The 21,346-nt window shown below is 42.9% G+C and overlaps 1 protein-coding gene across 1 annotated transcript; it reads left to right on the top strand.

Annotated features, from left to right (window-relative positions):
* The first annotated feature begins 209 nt into the window (after positions 1-209).
* On the top strand, positions 210-21,079 carry LOC116290125 (protein Wnt-8a). The gene is made up of 5 exons (XM_031697118.2): positions 210-712; positions 821-854; positions 18,503-18,662; positions 19,500-19,756; positions 20,438-21,079. The coding sequence occupies exons 1-5, from the start codon at positions 639-641 to the stop codon at positions 20,912-20,914; spliced, it is 1,002 nt and encodes a 333-aa protein (XP_031552978.1). The 5' UTR covers positions 210-638; the 3' UTR covers positions 20,915-21,079.
* The last annotated feature ends 267 nt before the right edge of the window (positions 21,080-21,346 follow it).

Below are 21,346 nucleotides of genomic sequence, written 5' to 3'. Positions count from 1 at the left end.
TCTGACTTGGACACTTTGCCGCGGGTTTTTGCCGCCGTTTTCTCCATTGTTTAACGGAAAGAAAAGGATTTATCACTTCATCGAAGTAGAACTCTTATCTTTTAAGACTTGAGTTTGCTTTTCACGATTTAACCGCCACATTTGTAAATATTTCTTCAACAAAAATTAATACAACAAGAAGATGGGTCAAAAAAGTGCCTGATCGACAACACCACATTGGCCACCACATTGAGTTCAATGCATCTTTGAAAAATACTTCAATACCTACTCTATCTTAAGTGCTAATAAACAGTTCAAAGCTGTCGAAGAATCCTTACAGAAAGCACCAGAAAAGCTTTCAAGCCTGTCTTCATTGAAGAGTTTAGACAAATACTTGCGATGCTCCGGGAAGCTCTCTTCAGGAATTTTCAGCACGCCATCACGTAATTGAAGTCTACACTTCATTTTACGAACTATTGATTTCACACTCATTCATTGTTTCGACTGTTTACAAGAAAAGCTTCGTTTCCCTGGGCTATTGTTCACTGTTTATATAAGCGATGAATACAAATTAACTTTTGGATTATAAATTTGAGTGGATTCTCGAGGCTCAATCACTCCAGCGTTGACACGATTACAGTAACATTCACAACGGCAGAATGACTCGAGTGGTATTCTTCGTGACCATATTTCTACTTTTTAGCTTCGCTACTTCACTCTCAGGCGCTAAATGGTAAGCTTAATACTTAATCTACTTAACAATTTTAGAATCCTCGCAATTCTCGCCGCTTTTAAACCGACAATCTCATACTTACACCGCTTTTTTTTTGCTTACTTTCAGGTCGGCGTTGAAAATCCTTCAAACAGGAAGAGAGGTTAGTACCGCTTGAGTTTTATTCCTAGTAATCCTGTAGTTAATGGCGGCTCTCTTCGATGGAATCTTTCTGAATTGGCTTTACAATCGATCGAAGAGTCTTTAGAAGTGTGGCATTCGCCTCTTTACTAATATCTTTCGAACTTGAGCAAGACGGATAATCCAAAACTTTGAGATTAATAGACTTTAATTCTCTAAGAAGATGACTTTTTATAACTCTTTCGTTAAAGACGTGTTTTCGAACCTTGTTTTACTTACTTAATCGTAGTTTGAGAGCTTTTATTTTTCCCTTCTTAAGTGTTTTCTTAATCAAAATTATCGAAGCGTTTATGGTTTGAATTTGAGATACATAGCAAGTAGTATAGGGAATGGGGGTTCCAGCGCAATCTCAACACGGGCAAGACCCGTGTCAAAAATCCACCTACGGACAATCCCCACTCCAAGTGTGGTTGGGGGCAACAACGCAAATATGTTAGTCTATATATGGAGTGCGAAGAATGTAAGAGAACTTTTAAGAAAGAAGCGGATTTGAAAAAGCATTTGAAAATGAAGACGAAGTGTATGAGCAGTTATGATTGTGGATGTGGTAAGAAGTTTGAGACTAAGGTTAAATTGTTTTGGCATTGTCAGGACTGTGAGTACGACTACGACGACTTAAAAAGTGCTTGGTATTAGGTATAAAATATTTCCTATTATATAGATGGAATCCCAAAGCAACTTCAGCACGGTGTCAATACCCGGTAACGGTGAGATTGACGTTAGACAGTTTTGGCGTCAGTCAGAAAGGAAGGTTAAAAGGACTCTCCGAAAAGGTATAGAAGAATTAGGAGCCCTGAAAGCGAGCATAATGGTAGAAGTAAGTTTGTCAAAAGACGAGGTAATGACGACAGCAATGTTGCGATCAAAGTCGTTAGTGATATTAGAATCCACGAATCTGGATAGGTCACTCAGTGAAGCCTTAGAAGCAATAATGGAGTCGCTGTCTAACTACACGAAAGAAGGATCGGGTTGGACAGTAGAGGAGGTTGAAGGAATAGAGATAAGTATAGCCAGGTACGTACCCATACGAGGGGGGAGTTACGTACCGCTACCAACGTGGGTAGAAAGGAAGAAGGCTATTGTAAACGTGAAGAATGAAGACAATCGATGCTTTATGTGGGCAATCAGGTCTGCACTGTATCCAGCAGAGAAGGATCCCTGTAGGACAAGTAAGTATCCCACAGATGATTTAGAGTGGGATGGTGTGGAATTTCCCATGCAGTTGATAGACATCCCCATATTTGAGGAAATAAACGATCTAGCAATTAACGTTTACGGAGTCAGAGAGCAGACGATAGTACCGTTAGTTCTGTCAAAAAGTAAAGGAGAGCGCGTACATTTATTCTACCACGGCGGACACTACTCATGGGTTAAACACATTAGCAGACTATTCTACAGACATACTAAGCACAAAGGCAAAAAGTACTTCTGTGACTGCTGCTTGCTGTCATTTACATCCTTAAATGCCCTAAAGAAACACGATGAGATCTGCCGCGGAGTCGAAGAAGTGGCGCAACGGATCCAGATACCCACCAACAAAGAGCTTTCATACGCAGACCATCAAAAGCAGATGCAAGTGCCTTACGTGATATATGCAGACTTCGAAGCGTTGATAACTAAGGAAGAGCAGAAACGTGGTGCCACGAATAAGGTAGGATTACACGAGATCTGCTCCTTTGGTTACATAGTAGTCAGATCAGACGGTAAAGCAAACCCTCCTGTGATTTACCGAGGTAAGAACGCAGCTAATGAGTTTCTAGAAGCATTGCGAGAAGAGGAGGGGGAGATTAGAGAACAATTAAGACGTCCAAAGAAGATGGAATTTACCAAAGAGAACCAGGAGGCTTTTAACAAGGCAAAAAAATGCCACATTTGTCAACATACGCTTCTTCAGTTTGGAAGACGAGCCAAGAAAGCGTGGGATGAAGATGGAAAGTATCTAGGAGAAGCTCATTTTAAATGCGGGAAGTATGCTAAGAAGGGGGAAAAGCCGGGAAAGCCTTCCACCCACTGCATTCATTGTCATAAAGCATTCGTTGAGGATTTCTATGTGGATAAGGTTAGGGATCACTGCCACATCACGGGTAAATACAGAGGAGCGGCTCATTGGAAATGTAATATAAACTTCAAAGTGAATCCAGACATGGAGATTCCGGTGTTCTTTCACAACCTCCGCGGTTACGACTCCCATTTGCTACTACAAGGAACAGACGGCTCCGACGTCAAATGCATACCCAACAACAAAGAGCGCTACATGTCCGTAACTGTGGGTAAGCTGAAGTTCTTAGATTCGCAGCAGTTTATGGCGGACTCCTTAGCAAACCTCGTAAAGTATAACACCAACTTTCCCATTTCCAGTCAATACGGCGCGGAAAGGAAAGGAGTCTACCCATACGAATACATGGACTCCTGGGATCGATTCAAAGAACCCCTACCACCCAAAGATCGCTTCTACAGCACCCTAAACGAGTCCGGTATAAAGGATGAGGAGTACCAGCATGCGTTAGACGTGTGGGAAAAGTACTCCTGTGAGAACATGGGGGACTACCACGACATCTACCTAAGGTCTGACGTAGTGCTGCTTGCAGATGTTTTCCAAAGCTTCAGAAAGATGGCTATGGAATATTACGGATTGGATCCCGCTAATTTCTACACGGCTCCTGGGCTCAGCTGGAGTGCTTTGTTAAAGAAAACAAATGCGCAGTTGGATCTCCTAACGGAGTACGACATGTATCGGTTTATGGAAGACGGTATTCGTGGCGGCGTATGCGGACCCAGCCGACGTTACGCCCGCGCAAACAACCCCTTAGTAGAGCACGACCCAGAGAAACCAACCACATACATTTACTACCTGGATGCGAATAACCTTTATGGTTGGGCAATGTCACAGTACCTACCTGTGAGAGACTTCGAATGGGATCCAGTGAAGCCGATAGACTTCTACATGCAGGTAGGAAAGGAGGAAGACAAGGGCTACGTTTTAGAAGTGGATCTGGAGTACCCAGAGCGCCTGCACGACGAACACAATGAGTTCCCCTTAGCACCAGAAGCGATAGAGATACCATTTAAGCAGCTAAGTCCGCTGCAAAAGCAAATGTGCCCTGGTTACAAACCGTACAGGAAACTAACTATGAACCTGATGGATAAGAAGAAGTATGTGGTACATTACCGCAACCTGCAGTTCTACGTGCGACACGGAATGCGCGTAGAGAAGATCCACAGAGTCCTAAAATTCACGCAGGAACCCTGGATGCGCCCCTACATTGACTTTAACACGCAAAAGCGTACCGCAGCGAAAAATGACTTCGAGAAAAATCTCTTCAAACTGATGAACAACAGCGTGTTCGGAAAGACAATGGAGAACATCCGCAAGCGCGTAAGCGTAAAAATAGTCAGCACCAAAGAGGAAGCAGAAGCATACGTGTCACAGCCAGGCTTCGTTAGATACGTAGAAATGCTGAACTTCTACGTGATTCACATGAAAAAGGCAAACCTCTTACTAAACAAGCCCGTTTACACAGGCTTTACGGTGCTGGATCTATCGAAGCTGCTTATGTACGAGTTCTACTACGATAAGCTTAAGCCAAAGTACGGAGACCGCTGTCGCCTCCTGTACACAGACACCGACTCCCTAATTCTAGAAGTGCAAACGGAAGACGTTTACAAAGACTGCCTCCCCGACATAGACGAGTACGACACCAGCGGTTACCCGAAGGAGCACTTCCTTTACTCTGCGAAGAATAAGAAGGTAATTGGGAAGATGAAAGACGAAATGTTAGGAAAACCCATAGTAGAGTACGTGGGTCTGAAACCAAAGATGTACAGCGTGCTAAAGTTAGACGGCGTAGAAAAGAAAGCTAAAGGCGTAAAAAAGTACGTGGTTAAGAAGGACATTACGCACGAGTCCTACCTCAACGTATTACAAACACGCAAGGAACAGCGGCATAAGATGAACAGCCTGCGCAGCTATGGTCATCAGATACATAACGTCACGCAGGAGAAGGTGTCACTGTCTGCATTTGACGGTAAGCGATGGATGTGTGATGACGGAGTGCATACGATAGCATTCGGACATCACACGATAAGCAGTTCTTCCATGACGAACCCACGAGTGGGACCATCATGAAGATAATACAAGATGGGCTGACCCTTCTTAGCTATCGCACTTCGGATCTGGTAAGTTTCCAAAGACCAATTAGGATCCGTAGCTCTTTTGGATCCTCCTTCTAATTCACCCGGCTCATAGAGATATCGAACCGTGACATTACCTAATTTCTTTTCATGGGGGAAGACCGCCCTCGAACTTCTGACGAAGGACTTGTGTTCCACGTGTTTCTTTTTTATGGCATCCTTGGGTTTTATCCCCGTAGCCCTGGCCGCCTCGTTGTTCAAAGCCGCGACGACCTGGGGGAGCCTCTGAGTCCATTCCCTGTTGCGTTTGGACGGATCTTCCAGCTCTTTCCAATACTGGTACCCAAAGAGACGCTCGGCCAAGGTTTTATTAAATCTTTCGACGATGCTCTGACCCCTGTGGTACTCAGCTTTAGCTCTTCTAATTTTAGTGCTGTGGTCTTTCAGGGTCTTGGTAACCACGCCCATAAACTCCGTCCCCGCATCCACTTGCAGCAGCTTAGGCCATTTCAAGACGCGCTTATAAACCCTACCTAGGGCCTCTGCGACTTCCCCAGAATCCTTGCTGGTTATAGGTTCGGCGTCCTTGTATCTGCTTGCGATATCGACTACAGTCAAAGCGTACCTATAGGTCTTCTTTCTCACCTTATCGTGCGGCAAGAAAAGCAAATCCGCCTGATGAACTTCATTGGGGGTATTTACGGTGAAGCTGGGCCTGGGAATGTACTTAGGCACGGGAAGATAAACCTGCCAGAGGGTTTGTTTTTTTAACCAGTTCTTAGCCGTTTCTTCTGATACCCTGGCCGCGGTCGCGAGTTTCTTGATGGCCGACGCTCCTCTCCAATAGCCTTCGGGCCCATAGTAAATCCTTTTGAGTTTGTCCTCTACGCGGCCCATTATATGAATTCCAAAACAAGATTGATCTTACGTCCGTTAAAATCCACCGTCTTTCCGTCCACTTTAATGGCGATGTTTATACTTTCTACCAAATTAGACAAGTCATAGCTCAAAGAAATGGGAGTGTATTCTACTGGGTCAAATGGATTACCTTTGGGCAGAAACTTGGACATAAGAGAAGACTTTTCTCCATTGTTGTAACTATGGACTAAGTCGCAATAGACTTCATAAGAGGATGCGACTTTCCATTTTACGTCATATGTACTGCCGCTATTTATCGTGGTACTAGTAAGGCCCAGGAGTTCTACCAATGGGCTGCCCTTTAAATTAGCGCTTCCACTATTTTTCTTGAATTTCATTTCATGAGGTAATCCTGTGGTAAGAGTATAGCCATGCTTTGCTAGCTCCTTAGCCAGTGTTATTGGGGTGTAATGGGAATCTGGTATTTTTGGTTTGGTACCGGAAGTTCCGATGACAAAGCCATTAATTAAATTATACCAAGAATTGTACAAAGAGCAACTAACCAACCGAACCCTACAGGCTTTGATGGGAGGATTCAAATAAGTAGTAAAGTTATTCTTGTCGCTTTCCAAAAAGACGATCATTATATTAGATACGCCAAAGCCACGCCTCCGGCCAGCCCTGCGACTCCTACAAAGACCAATTCATTGTCTTTTCGTTTCTTAGAAGGCTGGTAGTAATTCTTGAACTGAGGCTTTTTCATTCTAAAGTCGGGGTGTGCTTGCGCATAAAGTTTGAAGGCGTAGTCTGTGTTTTCGAAGTTCTTGTCTGCCTGCATTTTGTCTTGGTAGTTCTTGTCCAACCAATCCCTGTAAGCTTGTCTTTTTTCATTCCAAGCTGCAACGTCCCTTTGATATTTCTCCAGCGCTAAGTCGTGTCTCTTTCTTTCGGCGGCACCACTTTTGTCGCCTCTAACTAATCTATCCAAATATTGACCACCATAATTAGCTCCAGTGAATGCTAAAGCTGCAATGACTCCACCTGCGACTAAGCTAACCATTTATATGTTAGGCAGGTACTTTTCTTTCCGTAGGTAATCCTTTACCATGATAGCCCCGCCTACGGCAGCGGTCATCTTAGCAAAATTAGCGAAGCTCTTGCTTGGGTCTTCAGTAAAGTCTTCTTTGAGCACTTTCTTACCTACCCAACCAATACCCGCAACAATAGAAGTAATGATAGCTGCCTCTTCAACAGTTTTCAACAACGCGGTCGACATTATATTACAAAGCGAGAAGGGAAATCTAGGTCGCCGCGGGTGATAAATCTACTCCATTTCAGGGATCTTACTTTTTCTAACCTCCACAGGTGCGTGATATGTTGGCAGCACATGCACGGCCTCCCACTTTACTTTTGGCTTCGTTGCCCGCCATTGTAAGTAGAGGCTGCCTGCTGCTATAGCGACTCCTAACGCGCCAATGACGTACCCAGGATTGATAAAGGATTCCTCTTCTCTTTCCTCCACCTTTTCCTCCTTCTTTGCTTTGTTCTTTTTATTCATCTCCGCGAGCTTCTTTCCGGCAGCGACTCTGCCCGGAGATTTAGCCTTGGTAATCTTGGTATCTTCTACGGGAGCCTTTTCTGGTTGTTCTTCGGTGTCACTCATCTTATATTAAGGGACTTGAAGGACTTGACAAGTAACTTGATGACGACTTGACAATGACTTGGCAATGACTTGACAACGACTTGACTAAGTACTTGAGGTGACTTGACAACGACTTGACTAAGTACTTAAGGACGACTTGATTAAGTACTTGAGGCGACTTGATCAGGTACCTCAGTAAGTGCTGCCTGGAAGACCTTTTCGACTTCTCTGTCCTTCTTGAAGTCCTTCCAAGATGTTCCGAAGGAACCTAGTACCTCCTTCAAGTCGACGTGCTGAGCTACGTGAAGTGCCGCAGAGGCGACTGCCATTAACTTACCGCACTTCAAAGACAACCACCCACAGGTTATCTTAAGTTCTTGGGCGATAACGTAGTCCTCGCTTATGTCCTTCCGCAGTTGCTCCACGTCGTCTATGGGCAGCGCAAGTCCAAGCAATTTAGTCGCAAGTCGGATAGCGGAGTCTGCTACGGCGTCCGTGGTCTTACTTGCAAGGGCGGCCTCGTACCTCTTATGGAACTTCTTAACTTCCTCTTCTGACAACTTATTAACTTGCTCATGGGTAAGTTCCTTGCCTATCATTTCTTTACACTTCCCCGAAGACACAAGGATGTTGAGTTGTTCCTTGAGGTTACTTTCGTCTAACTGTGTGGGGACTTCATCTATGAGCTGCTCAATGTCCATATATGTTAACGTCATACGGAAACCTCAAAGAGAAGATCATCTTGGAATGTTGGTGCGTTTTTAAATGCCGCATGTATTCGTGCAGCTGTTCCTTGCTTATCTCACCGCCGTAGTCGCTTAAAATGGTTTCCAGGTCAGACTTGCTCGGAGTATAAAATACTACGAGAGAGCCTATGTTTTCCCTAAAGGGCTTAGAGACGCTGGTAAGCTGCTGGGAAAGCAACCAAACGCTAATGTTGTCATGTCTGCCGCTAAAGGCGAGCTTCACTAATTCGGAGGTGCGCCTTTTTACGTCGTCCCCACAGGCAATGTCATCCAATATGAGTAAAGTCTGTGTATCTTTAGGGAATTGCTTGTGCCAGAACTTCAAATGACTGGATAACTCGTTAGGGTCTAAAATATCTACGAAGAAGTCGTCATCTTTCACTCCTATGCCCGTCCAGGTGCGGTTATTCACGTAGGTGGGACAAAGCAGCACTATGTAGTCAAAGCGGTATCTAAAGGATCCTAATAGCTGCTCCACTACGAACTGGGTCTTTCCGCAGCCGGTGGGTCCTACTATCAGAGCGTTACAAGGCATGTGATCTGGGTTCATATATAGATGGACCCAGTGGAAGCAGTAAGAAGGATTGCCGCCGACGCAAAAGATAAAAGAGACACCATAGAAATGCAAAGGGAAGAGATAGGCCGGTTAAAAGAGCGCGTACAGGAATTGTACGATGAAATGTGTGGTCTGAAGCGTGCAGAACGGTTTGGCGCGCTTTTGACAATGGCGGGCTGGGCTAAGGAGTCCATTAAGGACTTCATTCGATATCCCCCATAGATATATGGACTGCATTACGTGCGAACTACCTGCTGACTGCATCATCGTTACCCCTCCGACGCCTTGTAAAAAATACACCTGCCGTCACTGTAATAAGGTATTCTCTGAAGAAGACTTCGTTGGACATTGGTGTCCCGCGGATACTAAAGCACAAAGGACTTTAGACGACGCTCGAGAAGAGTAAGAGGTCGCAAAGAAGATCTTACTAAGCCCCGGCAAGGGGAATTAGCATAGGTCTTTCTTTTTTATTGTTATTTTGTTAAATGCTGCAAAGAGGTCTCAAGTAAGGACCTATTTTTTATTGTTATTTTGTTAAATCATCGTAATCGAAGAATGGTTAACATGATTATCTTTTTGCTGGTTTCAACGATGAGAAAGAATGATACCTCATCTTTTAATGGGGGCTTAACAAAATAACAAGAAATAATAGACCTTATCCTAAAACCCTCTTACAGGGTTTAACAATTTAACAATAAAAAATAAGGTATATATAATGAAGTGCGTGCAATGTGATAGAGCTTTTAGTAGCAAGCAGCGACTGCAATACCATCTTTCCAAGAAAGTCTGTCAGAAGACCATCAGCACTGTTTGCGGTGACTGCGGTAAGGAACTGTCCACAGTACAGGCCCTACGATATCACCGCGAGCATAGAGTCTGCCTTAAAGGTCATTGCCACCGATGCGATGAACCCCTCTTCGAAGAAAACTGGCATAAATACCGCTGCCGACGTTACCACCTCGAAGAAGTCGTCTGTGAAACCCACGGCGATTTAGCAGAGCGATGTTGCCCCCTTGAAACCAGCCGGGCTTTAGTGCTGCGTAAAAAAGAAATAGACCAAGATTTCGTATGCTTTGACGACTACGAAGGAGTAAGATGGGAGAACCGAGAACACTGGGACGGCATCTGCGATAAATGTGGTTGTCAACGCAGCGGTCAACATATTTGGTGTTGCCTGTACGAAGGTCCCAAGCCTTTAGACCATTACCTTGCAATACGAAAAGAATGGTCTAATATATGATGTTACCTTACGTCGCAGCGTTCGCAGGAGGAGCCTTGATTACGATATCGATCGATTTCATGTCGGAAAAAATGAGGTCCGACGTAGCAGACCAATACCTAGAAGCCCATGAGGATGACTAATCACACAATGGATTAGCCTCCGCCTTTCTTTCAACGTCGAACTTCCATCGACCGTTGACTTTACCATAGCTACGTATGTGAGTGTACTCTTCGCCTTGCAGTACGTACCGTACGCAGTCAGGAGCCCACAAACTGTACTCTTGGCTGCCGTCTAAGAGGACCAACCTTAAACGGTTAATGTCCTCGAAGACGACGTAATTTTTTATTTCGTATGAAATGCCTTGTATTAATTCGCGCCAGTGAGTTTGTTCAACTATCATTATATTTATGAAATATCTTTCGGTGCGTTTGTAGCGTCTCCTGTGACTTGAAAGCCTTAACGCAGCCAGGACAAGGTATGCGAATGCCGTCGACGTAACGGTCGATTTCCCTGCAGATCAGATCGTAATCGTTGCAAACCATCGTAAGATAACCATTCATTTCATATTGCGTCAATACCGCATTTTGTTTGTCGGACAATACGCCGTTACCCTTTGGCGTCTTCAGTTCCAGACATAACCCATTGTATTTTTTATGTGCATTAAGAACTAAGATGTCGGGTTGACCTGCCTGGTAGCCCTTTTGCCAGCACGTTATCCTTTTACTGGTGGTATCTTGCAATTCCCCGAGTCCAGGTGCTAATAACAGCGTAGGGTGAAACCGACGCATGTAATCGATGACCTTCTTATGTAAGTCAAACTCATTCTCGATCTTGAAGACCAACTTATTTGGACCATCCAACGAGTACTTTCCCGTCTTCCTTAACGTAGGTAGGACATCCTCGAAGACCCAATCTTGAAATGCCTCTGCTGTCGGTAGCTTGGAGCTAAATATTAACTGATACAAACCAGATTCCGTCACGTACAGGGATTGTGGGTGTGAACCAGAAGGGAGGCGATTCACCTCTATTCTAAATTCGCTAAGCCTCTTCTTATGCTTATCCCGCACGTGGACTTTAATAGCATCTTTGGTGTCTGCGTAACCTAATGCCTTTGCTACCTCTTTCGCCTTAAAGTACAGCTTGTCGCTTTGCACTAGGCATTGCAGTTTAGTTTCGTTGTTTTCGAATACGCGGAGCATATTATACGTAAGGGATATTTTTTTTTTTTTTTATCCTTTCGCGAGCCTAGTAGGCAACGCTTTTTAGCTGATTCATTTCTACACTCAGTTGCGCGTCAGACACGACGAAGACGTAGCAGTTTATTTTATCGCTGTCGCCGGCACTGGTGTTCTTGGTGCGTTTGATCTCCAATGTTATGCCATCCTGCGTATTTACCAACCGTAAACCCTGGCCATGTAGATCTTCGTCGTTAATGGTGCGCATGTCAATCCACAGCGCATACTTATCATTGAAGAATTCCTCAGGGCTAATTTGGTCACCAAACTTACGCATGGCCTCTCTGTACACGTCTGCGGGCCTTATCCCCTGGGAGTAGACCTTGTTTGGAACGCCGTTAATATTCACGCCGACGTTAGTAATGTTGGGGTTGTGAAAGGCCTCGGAGTCGCGCTTACCAGCCTCATAGGGCTTAGCAAACACCAGCATTAACCCCGTGAGACTTCTTCGGGGGAGGTTAATGCTTTGATTGATAACCTCATCCGTCTTATCCAAGAAGCTAAATGTCTTATACATCACTACGTGGTCGTAAAGGAACGCCTTTCCGGAGCTGTATTCCATGCCGGCGCTACGGGCCAGCTCTTCACTGTATACCGTTTCGTATTGTAGCTCTAAGTTGGTAATAGAGTATGGGTGAACGGCTCCACTAATTGCGGTGGACATCTCTCCAAGGATGTTGGTCGTATCGGCCAAGGTTACTTCGAACTGTAACTCACTTAACTGCCTCGGGTAATACGCGCCATGACTCGTAATCACTTCGAAGTCCAACGGGATGATATACTTACTACCATAGGCCGTCTTTATTCGCTTCGCATCTGCTACTGCGGTTTCTCCGCTGGAGTCCGTGGGCTGTGTCTTAACAGGCGTGCGGACTTTACGCAGGATAAGACTACCAATTCCTTGTTCTATCCTTTGCGCGCGGTCGAAGGCTGTCAACCATAGGTCCTTATAGGTGGTATACAGATCGTACCTATTTAGATCCAAAAGTGATTCCCCGGCAAACTTGATTCTCATCTTAGAGACGAGGTTACGGCCGACGTTATTGACGCAACACCTTTCATCCGTAGTGCTTGGCTGCACCGCTAGGTCAAACCTTAGCGCCAGGGTGCCAGGAACTAAGACTAGGTTATCCGTTAGGCGGGGCACGCCTACGTACAGGGTTTCCCCTGGCTTAGCGCTGCTGGGGGTAAAGGTGACACGGTGAAAGGTGCGTTCTGCTTTCAGTCCGCCAACCTGCTTAGGTAATACGTTGGGGTTTAACTTTGAGCTTATCATATATAATGGAAGTAGAAGGAACGGATTTTGACCTCACCACCGAAGAAGGTCAAGTAGACATTAACGACGAAGAATACGACGCATGGACTAAAGGCGCGGAAACCGACCCCCTAATCTACGATATGGCTCTAGAAAACAAGTATGGTAATAGATGGAAAAGCTTCAAGGCCGCCTTGAATCGCATGTGGCAATCAAAAAACCACGGCAGCCCCGTCCCTGAGTACTTGGAGCTTCAAAACATAGAGCAGCCTGAGGCGGCCGCGCGGGAAACTGTAGAGTGGGCAACGCAAGAGCTAACGCAGCGCTATTCCCGTTTCGATGCTGACGACGTAAGGCTCACAGAACGCGGAAACAAAGTCCTCATAAGCGTTCAAGACCTGAGATTTCCTGATAAAGACCGCTGGACAAAACCACAGCCCCTCTTTGACGAAAATGGCGGAGTTAGGGGTGACGTAGCAAGATTAAAAGGCTTCCAGCGTGCCACTAGAAGCATGTTAGAAAGATTGGAAAACATAAATGAAAGGGCCTCACTAGAAAAACACGCCGAGGAACTACAAGAAACGCTGAAAGAAAAGGAAGCAAATTACGAAAAACAAATACGGCAGCTAACCGATGCTCAAAAGAAAGAAATCAAGGGCAAGAACGAAGTCATACTGCAATTCAAGCGAGAAGCTGAAACGGCTTTAAACGAAAGAGACCAAGCCAGACAAGCCCTCAATCTTGCCCTGCAAGACCTAGATATTAATAATGAGGAAGCTAAGGACTTACGGACCACCATAACTAGGTCTTTAGAGGAGCGGCGGCAGTTGGTTGCTGAAATCAACGCTAAAGAGGAGCAACTTCGGCAAAGAGATCAGGCTATTGAAGACCTGGAGGGGCAAATAGAGCGGCAGCAGGAAATAATCGATGACCAAACTCGCCCCGAAGAGGAGAGGGAAGCAGCTCAAAAGGAGGTGGAGGCCCTTGAAATACGCCTTGCGGAATTGCGGGCTCAAAAGGAAAACCTGGAAAAGGAGCTGGGGCTTACTACCAAGGAAAAAATAAAAAGAGCCCTTTTGAAGTATGGTATTCCGCTGGCGTTTGCGGTTGCTATTTCGAGCGTAGTAGGAGTTATCCTATCCGCGCTTAAGGCTACAGGCGCAGGCGTAAAGAAATTAGGCAATGGGCTGGCGGACTTGGGAAAAAAGATGGCAGCCGGTCTTCCTGGGCTGCTGGGTTCGGTTGTTTCCTTGGCACTTAGGGCCGGCGGAGAACTGCTAAAGTTCGTGGGGAATAACGTTTGGATCTTGGTCGTCGCTATTGGAGTGGTACTCCTGAAGAAGATTCAGGGTTAATCTTATCTGGGTACGTTACTGGGGGCTTATCCTTGTCGGGTACCCGAGGCGTTCTCGGCTTGGGATAAGTAAAGATAGTATTCGCGCCGCCTCGATAATGCGGGACTAACGGCAGCACGCTCATGGTGCTAATGGGTTTGTGGTTCCAGGCGACATCGTCGTTTTTATACACACCATTTATCACTACATAACCAAAGTTTGATCCGTCGCTGGTAACGTCGTCAGGAAACACCTGCAGCTTAGCATACTTACAGTTAACTACCACGTGAAACGTAACTGGTGTTAGGTTTTCACCGCTAAACTTGTTTGGCTCCATCGAAAAGTGAGCTACTCTCCTATTGCTCGAGGAAGTTCGATAGGGAGTTAAAGGCTCGTTATTCTCATCAACAAGCCTAAACCCCACGTTTGCGCTTACCAACGTACCGACGTTAACGGTGCAAACGACTAACGCAGGACCTCCAACTTCAGCCCACATCCCCACATCGAACCACTCATGTTTGTTGTAACTCTCTGACCCTAGGTAGTGGAGGTAACGCATTTCGCTTAAATGTGGATTCATATATTTAAAGGCTAAGCACCGTAAGAGTGCTAATTGTCATGTGATTATAAGCCTTATTTCTCTGATCTTCTATGCTATTTATGCAAACGCTCCCGGTGTCGTCTACGCGTATCTGCAGCTTTACCTCCCCATGGCAATCGGCAACCATGTGTAAAGTCCAAACCGATAAATTTTCAGCGCTACTCGTCGGTGGTTCTGCGGAAAAGTGTGCTGGCTCCCTGTTGTTCGTCTTCGCGCGCATTGGCTGTAGTGCGCCGTTAACATCGCAAAATCGAAACCCAATGTTAGCATGACTCGCGGAGCCAAGGCAAATGCTACAAAGGATTAACTTCTTTCCTGAATAGTTCAGGTCTACGGATAGGCCGGTGACGTCAACCCAAGATGCTTGGGTGTATTTTTTCTCACCTGTGTAAGTCGTATAGACACAATCTACTCCAGCTACGTAGGGGTTGTTCATCGCCATATATAATAACTCAGACCAACACCCGCGGCTGCTAAGCCGGCTTTTAGTAAGTTATGGTCATATTCCTCACGTATCGTAGGCATAACATGGGCCTTCTTCGATGGTTTCTTAACTACGGGTAGCTTCGCTTCGTGTGACTTTTTTGGCTTCTCTACGAAGTGAGGAATGTTCCTAAGAGTGTCAGAGTTCACGTCGTTCACCCCAAACTTCATATCCTTAGTAGCTCGCTGCAGCTTGTTGTTATAACCCACAACGGAATTGGTGTTAATAACTAAATTACTTGGCATTAACCAACAACCAGGCGACAAAGCGTAATCCAGTCGCACTTTAGACTGCTGCACCGCTAATTGATATCTCTGCACCGACTTGGATATGTTGTTCTCTATTATTGCAGACTCAAATAAAGTTAGGAATTCTTGTTGCGTTTCCTGTGAAGCGCCTTGGGATCCAACAATGGGGTTGCGGGTATTTACCTGCGCTCCCAGGATGCAGTACACGAATGCTTCAATGCTACGGTTAATCCTGGCTAGGTTCCTTAAACCTTTTCCTTTCATTAACACGAACGGATCCCAAGTGCCGGGGTAGTTTGTTTGAATTCTAGTAATTAATGAATTATTACCCTTATCGCCGCCCATATCACCGAACTCTAACTCATTACTTGGGTATTCCTGATGTCCGTAGTCAGCCGGCTTCTCACCATTGGCACCCCAAACGTAAACTATACCCAGCCCATGCGTCTTACCCTCCTTATAACGAAAGTCTTTTTGCTGTGGTTTGAACTCATTAATTAACCTTTCCAGGGCTGCGGCGTCATATCGGTTATTCATTGGATTAAATGCCTTATCTCCCGGTAGGGGTACGTTAAGCTCCTTCAACAACCTCCTTACCGTAAAGGCAACGTGAAACTGCATAATTGGAATGTGAAACATGTCCGCGGCAACACCACAACCTTTAGTGGCAGCCCAAATAGCAAAGTCTAACTGCTGCGACCAATACCGCATATTGGGCCCTGCTAACCATTCCCTGGCCTCTTTACCCGACGTATGCTTCAACATCGTATTCTTATAGATATTTCTCAGCATTACGTTAAATGATTGTTTACCCACTGAAATCTTCAGGTGCGTTACCAGCTTTTCGAAGTTGTTTACACCACCTTCAGCATCGTAAAATGGGTAATCTTCCGTGGTTAACAATAAGTTTCTAGGAAAATTAGGTGCTTTATGCTCGGGTTTTGGTGGCCTTTCTTTATGAACGGGGTGTACAATCGTCAATCGCTGCACCTGATCACCTACTTGCTCCAGCTTTGAATGTTCCAAGTCTGTATTGCTGTACATTCTGGAGCCGTTGAAGTAAATCCCATCGGGTCTTCTTTCGAACTTACTAGCATCCGCGTGCGGAAACATCTTCCTGAAGGCCCTCCAATTCCAGTAATCCCTATTGTCGTGATGTGGCTGCTCCTGTATATCATTCCCAAAAGCGTCGTACATTAGTATATATAATGGATGTTATACCATCAGCACCTCCACTCTATCCTGATTTACCTAAGGAGGGACCTAACGAATTAAACGCTGAAAACTTCCGCTTGAATAAGGCAAATCTAATCCTCGCTTACTTAGAGGGTCAAACGAAACACTATGAGGAGGTCAGGAAAAAGTATGCCAGAGCCCGAAGCATACTACATAAAATCGCAATAACTTCAGGCTCCATGTCCGTGGCGTTAACAGGCACCGGCGTTGCTACTTCGCTTACTGGACCGGGAATAATCGTTGGAGTTCCTTTGGCTAGCGTCGGCGCCGTCTGCGGTATTATTTCGGCTGTTACAACAGGCGTTATGAAACAGTTGTCAAGCAAAATATCCAAGCATGACACGACAATAGCTCTGTCAAGGGCTAAAGTAAATACGATCATTGACCTTGTCTCAAAGGCTTTGCGTGACAGAAAGATAGACAACGTAGAATTCTCGCTTATCTTAGCTGAAGAAGACAAATACGAGAAACTAAAGTCGGATATAAGGAATAAAAAAACCATCGTGAAAGATCTTTCCGAGGAATCTCGCAAAAAAATCTACCAAGAAGCGAAAGAAGAGCTTCAAAGAAAGCTTGCTCAGTAAACATCTGCTTTGAAAAGAGCGTGACAGGATTTCGTTTACATATCGAACGACAGTCTGGAAATTACGCGTAATCTTATGGCATAAGATTTATACCATAATACACGGCATGACCTTATTTAGTAAATTATTACGCGTAATATAAATTATTTAGCGAATTATTACGCGTAATATAAATTATTTACATGACCTTATTTGGCGAATTATTACGCGTAATTTCTCATCTTATACCATAAGATTCGCTATCTTCTTGGAATCCATCCCAAGAGGGGGTGGTTGGGGTCGATTTCGTGAAATATTTCGTAAATTACGTCAGGGTAATAAGGAATATCCTTATCCAGCCGACAAAACATCCACTCGGCTTTTGTCATATCAGAAACCTCGGGAATAGACTTACCGGTAATTTCAGACAAAAGGTAGGGAATAGCTTTGTAATATTTCCCTAGCTTTAATTTTTTCAATGTCTTCCGTAGACTTTGCGGGGTTGGCTCTTCTAAGTGGTCTATGATTTTCTTCTTTACTTCGTCGCTTAAATATATCGGATGTAAACCTTGGATATGACTCATCCAGTCCCTGAAGTATTTTATTCTTTTGTATGGCGTCTTCTTACGACCTCCGTTGGAATAATATTGTTCCCTGGTAGCACAAGGCACGGCATTACGAATATTTTTACCACACTCGTAACACTGTGCTGACGTGTCGTCTTCTATTTGCATTTTCTTACCACAACAAATATACTTATTTGGTTTAGTAGGTACAAACTTGGGTTTCAAGCACTTTACACAGAAATCATAAACAAACTCTTTACAATCTTCGCACTCCATATATAGACTAACATATTTGCGCTGTTGCCCCCAACCACACTTGGAGTGGGGATTGTCCGTAGGTGGATTTTCGACACGGGTCTTGCCCGTGTTGAGATTGCGCTGGAACCCCCATTCCCTATACTACTATAGCAGGATTAAAATGTCGCTACAAAACTGCGTTGTTGTCAAAAACATGTATAAATAGCTGACCTCGTCCACCATAACTTTTTGTTGGAGTTCTTAGTTGTTTTTCGTCCATAATACTTACACTTGGACAAGCACCTGCGTTAAGGCTAACTTTTAAAAAACTAGAGCTATGACAAGTAAATCTAAATTTTGAAAGATAGGAATCTAAATGTTAATCGCAATTTTGCAGTTTTTTTCTCACTTTCTAAAATTTTTGAAAACTTTTTATCGTAATTCCATGATTTTCGCGAAACTTTACAATAATATTTTCGTAATTTCTGTTTTCGTTTTTTTCTTTTTTAACCTCGTTCAGTAGTCTATCTAGTCATTTTAAGAGTAAAAGTCTCATCTCTAGCCCCAAAATTTGAAGATAACTCTTTCATTTGTCCTTCATTTATTTTAAGATCGACATGTAACAATAATTGAGATGTATTCCACCTAAAAAATTGGATTCATAATTCTAACTGTGGTTTTCTTTCTTCACTGCAGGCTTACGAGAAACTGACGGAAAGCGTGCGAGAGGGCGCCAAGTTGGGACTGACCGAGTGCAAGAAGCAGTTTAGTTACGAGAAGTGGAATTGTAGCATTACTTTCAGAAATAAACGTCTCGCTGACATGCCAATATTCATTCAGTCAAGCCTTCCATTGGGTAAGAAAAAATTACGATCACTTGTTTCATTGTCAATCTCACGCAATCTACTGATTTACGCGCAACATAAGTATTTTTATTATTAGATTATTACGATCTACGTATGGTCTACCATCGAAAATCTTTACGAAATGCCAGTTTGATAAAGTTGATAATGTTCTCTTGATTAAATTTTAAAACTTATTTCTTTTGGAAAATTTGTTTGGTTTCGCTTTGCTTGATTTTTCTCTACGAATAGCACACAATTCCGCAAATAATTTATCGTTAGCATGTCAAAAAGGAATGCTTTTCATTTGTATTTACTTACAATGAGTAATGTCGAGTATTTGCGTTACATTGAAATGCCGCCATCTTGAATTTTCGTGAATATAACTAGTTATGACGTAAGCTGTGCCGCCATTTTGAATTTTGGTTAATGATGAATCAAATTTTTTCATGTTTTTTAACTCTTCCATTAGTTACTGCGTTGAATTTGTTTATCACATAAAGTAGAAATATTGGATGATGTTTGTCACTATAAATGGATGATGTTTGTGATTGTTTTATTTCGCGATGACGTTTACACGCCGCCATTTTGGAAATCGAACGAAGCTAAATTAATCAGTTTTCAATTCCAATTTGCATTTTCTGAATTGAATTTTTGCTATCAATAAAATTACGTGGCGATTTGGAAGTTTTTTAAAACTTGATTACACTATCGTTTGCTTATCTAAAGATTCTTTAACATATTTTCAATACACGAGACGTGACGCATAACTCCGCCATTTTGAATAAAAAATTTTGGCAGTGCTCAGAGTTAATGCTTTTCCTGATTGGTTTTCTGTTTATATTTTTCAGCCAATAAGGAAACAGCTTTCGTCCACAGTATCAGTGCCGCTGGTGTGACGTACAGACTGACTCAAGATTGCCGTCGAGGCAAGTTTGAAAACTGTGACTGTGTCCAATCCAAGAAAAAGTCCGCGAAAGAATGGGGAGGCTGCCATGACAACTTCAAGTTTGGTGATACCTTAGCTAAGCATTTCCTTGATGTCCTGGAAAAGAACAACAAGGCGAGAAGTGCGATGAACATTCATAATAATGAAGTAGGACGAAAGGTAAAAATAAAATTATTTTGCTCAATCACAAAGCAATTTTATTTTTCTTCTTTTGACTTTCCTTTCTGCTCTTAGATATCTGTCTTATATTCTTTTTTCCTTTCCAATTTCTTTAATTTCCTTCTTATAATTTTTTTAAATTTCTTTTCTTCCTTTTCCTCTTTTATTATAGTACACATTATCTAATAGGAAGTTTCATATCTTCTTTTTTCTCTTATCTTTTAATTTTTCCTTTTCTTTCCTTTCTTTTTGATTTCGTTCTCTTTCTTTTAATTTAACAATTTTTCTTTATTTCAATACGCATTTTCAGTTCTAGTTGAAAGTCTTTTGCTCAATAACAAAGCATTTATTTTTATCTTTTTCCCTGTTTAATCTTCTTTTGACTTTCCTTTCTGTTCTTACATATCTCTCTTATCTCCTTTTTTCTATTTTATTCTAATATTTCTTTCTTTCTTTTTTAATTACCATCTTTTTTTTTTACCTTATCCTTTTTTCTTTAATTTAATACTTATTTTATAATAGGAATTTTTTCCTCTTTTTTCTCTTATCTTCTAATGTTTTTTTCTTTTCTTCTCTTCTCTTTTCTTTCTTTTTTATATTCTTCTTTTTCTCTTATCTTATCATTTTTTCTTTATCTTAATACTCATTTTCTAATAGAAAAATTTCTCGTTATAATTCCAGGCGGTCAGAGCTACTTTGATGAAAGAGTGTAAGTGCCATGGTGTCTGTGGAAGCTGCTCAACCAAAACCTGCTGGAAGCAACTCGCTCCCTTTGAAAAAGTCGGCAACTACCTGAAAGAAAAGTACCTGAAAGCTAAAGAAGTTCGCGTGAAAAAAGATAAACTGGTCCAGAAAATCAAACCCAAAACTTTCCAACCAATCGCCAAGAAAGACCGCAGCCTCGTTTTCATTGAATCATCCCCAGACTACTGCCGTTACAACGCAACCGCTGGCTCACTTGGTGTCCTGGGTCGAGTATGTTATAGTGATTCTCCAAACTATGCAAAGTGTAATAATTTGTGCACAGCTTGTGGTTATAATATCCAAAAGAAGTTACTCGTTAGATCAGTTAAATGTGAATGCAAGTTCGAATGGTGTTGTAGGGTTAAATGTAAGACTTGTATGCAGCTTGCTGCCATGACAACGTGCCATAGATAGCGCTGGATCAATAGATTTCTTAACATAAATTTTTTCGTAAATATTATAGACTACTTATCGTTAAGGAGTTGGTTTCTGTTCTTAAGACATTTTTATATAAATATTTTCATGCAAATAAGTGTACAGTTAATATAGGAAAACTCCTTGTAAATATTCAGAAAGCTATATGGTCTTTGTGTTTATGTCATTGGTTATGATTGAAAGATGTGTTATGATGACAGTCGTTTTCTGTAAATAAAATTATTATTTGAAACGCATCACTTTGTATCTTGATATTGATTGTTTTATCCGTTACACTCTTAGACATATCCTTAATCTTGCAAGGCTAAAAATTAATGCAAGACCATAATAATGTTTTACATTCAATAAGAAAATGAAAGTTATTAGGAAGCACTGGCAGAACGCATTTTGAAGCTTATAAATAATACGATC

The sequence above is a fragment of the Actinia tenebrosa genome, unplaced genomic scaffold, assembly GCF_029948245.1.
Source record: "Actinia tenebrosa isolate PJP-AT-01 unplaced genomic scaffold, QUT_ActTen_1.0 PGA_scaffold13__45_contigs__length_12533684, whole genome shotgun sequence".
Lineage (NCBI taxonomy): Eukaryota > Metazoa > Cnidaria > Anthozoa > Actiniaria > Actiniidae > Actinia > Actinia tenebrosa.
The sequence above is the reverse complement of the archived record's forward strand: the minus strand, read 5'-3'. Positions and strand labels throughout refer to the sequence as shown.

Excerpts from the sequence above, each read along its gene's own strand:
- LOC116290125 (XM_031697118.2), top strand. The coding sequence starts at position 639 with ATGACTCGAGTGGTATTCTTCGTGACCATATTTCTACTTTTTAGCTTC. Across the intron at positions 18,663-19,499 it reads TCAGTCAAGCCTTCCATTGG|CCAATAAGGAAACAGCTTTC; the intron begins GTAAGAAAAAAT and ends TATATTTTTCAG. Across the intron at positions 19,757-20,437 it reads ATAATGAAGTAGGACGAAAG|GCGGTCAGAGCTACTTTGAT; the intron begins GTAAAAATAAAA and ends TTATAATTCCAG.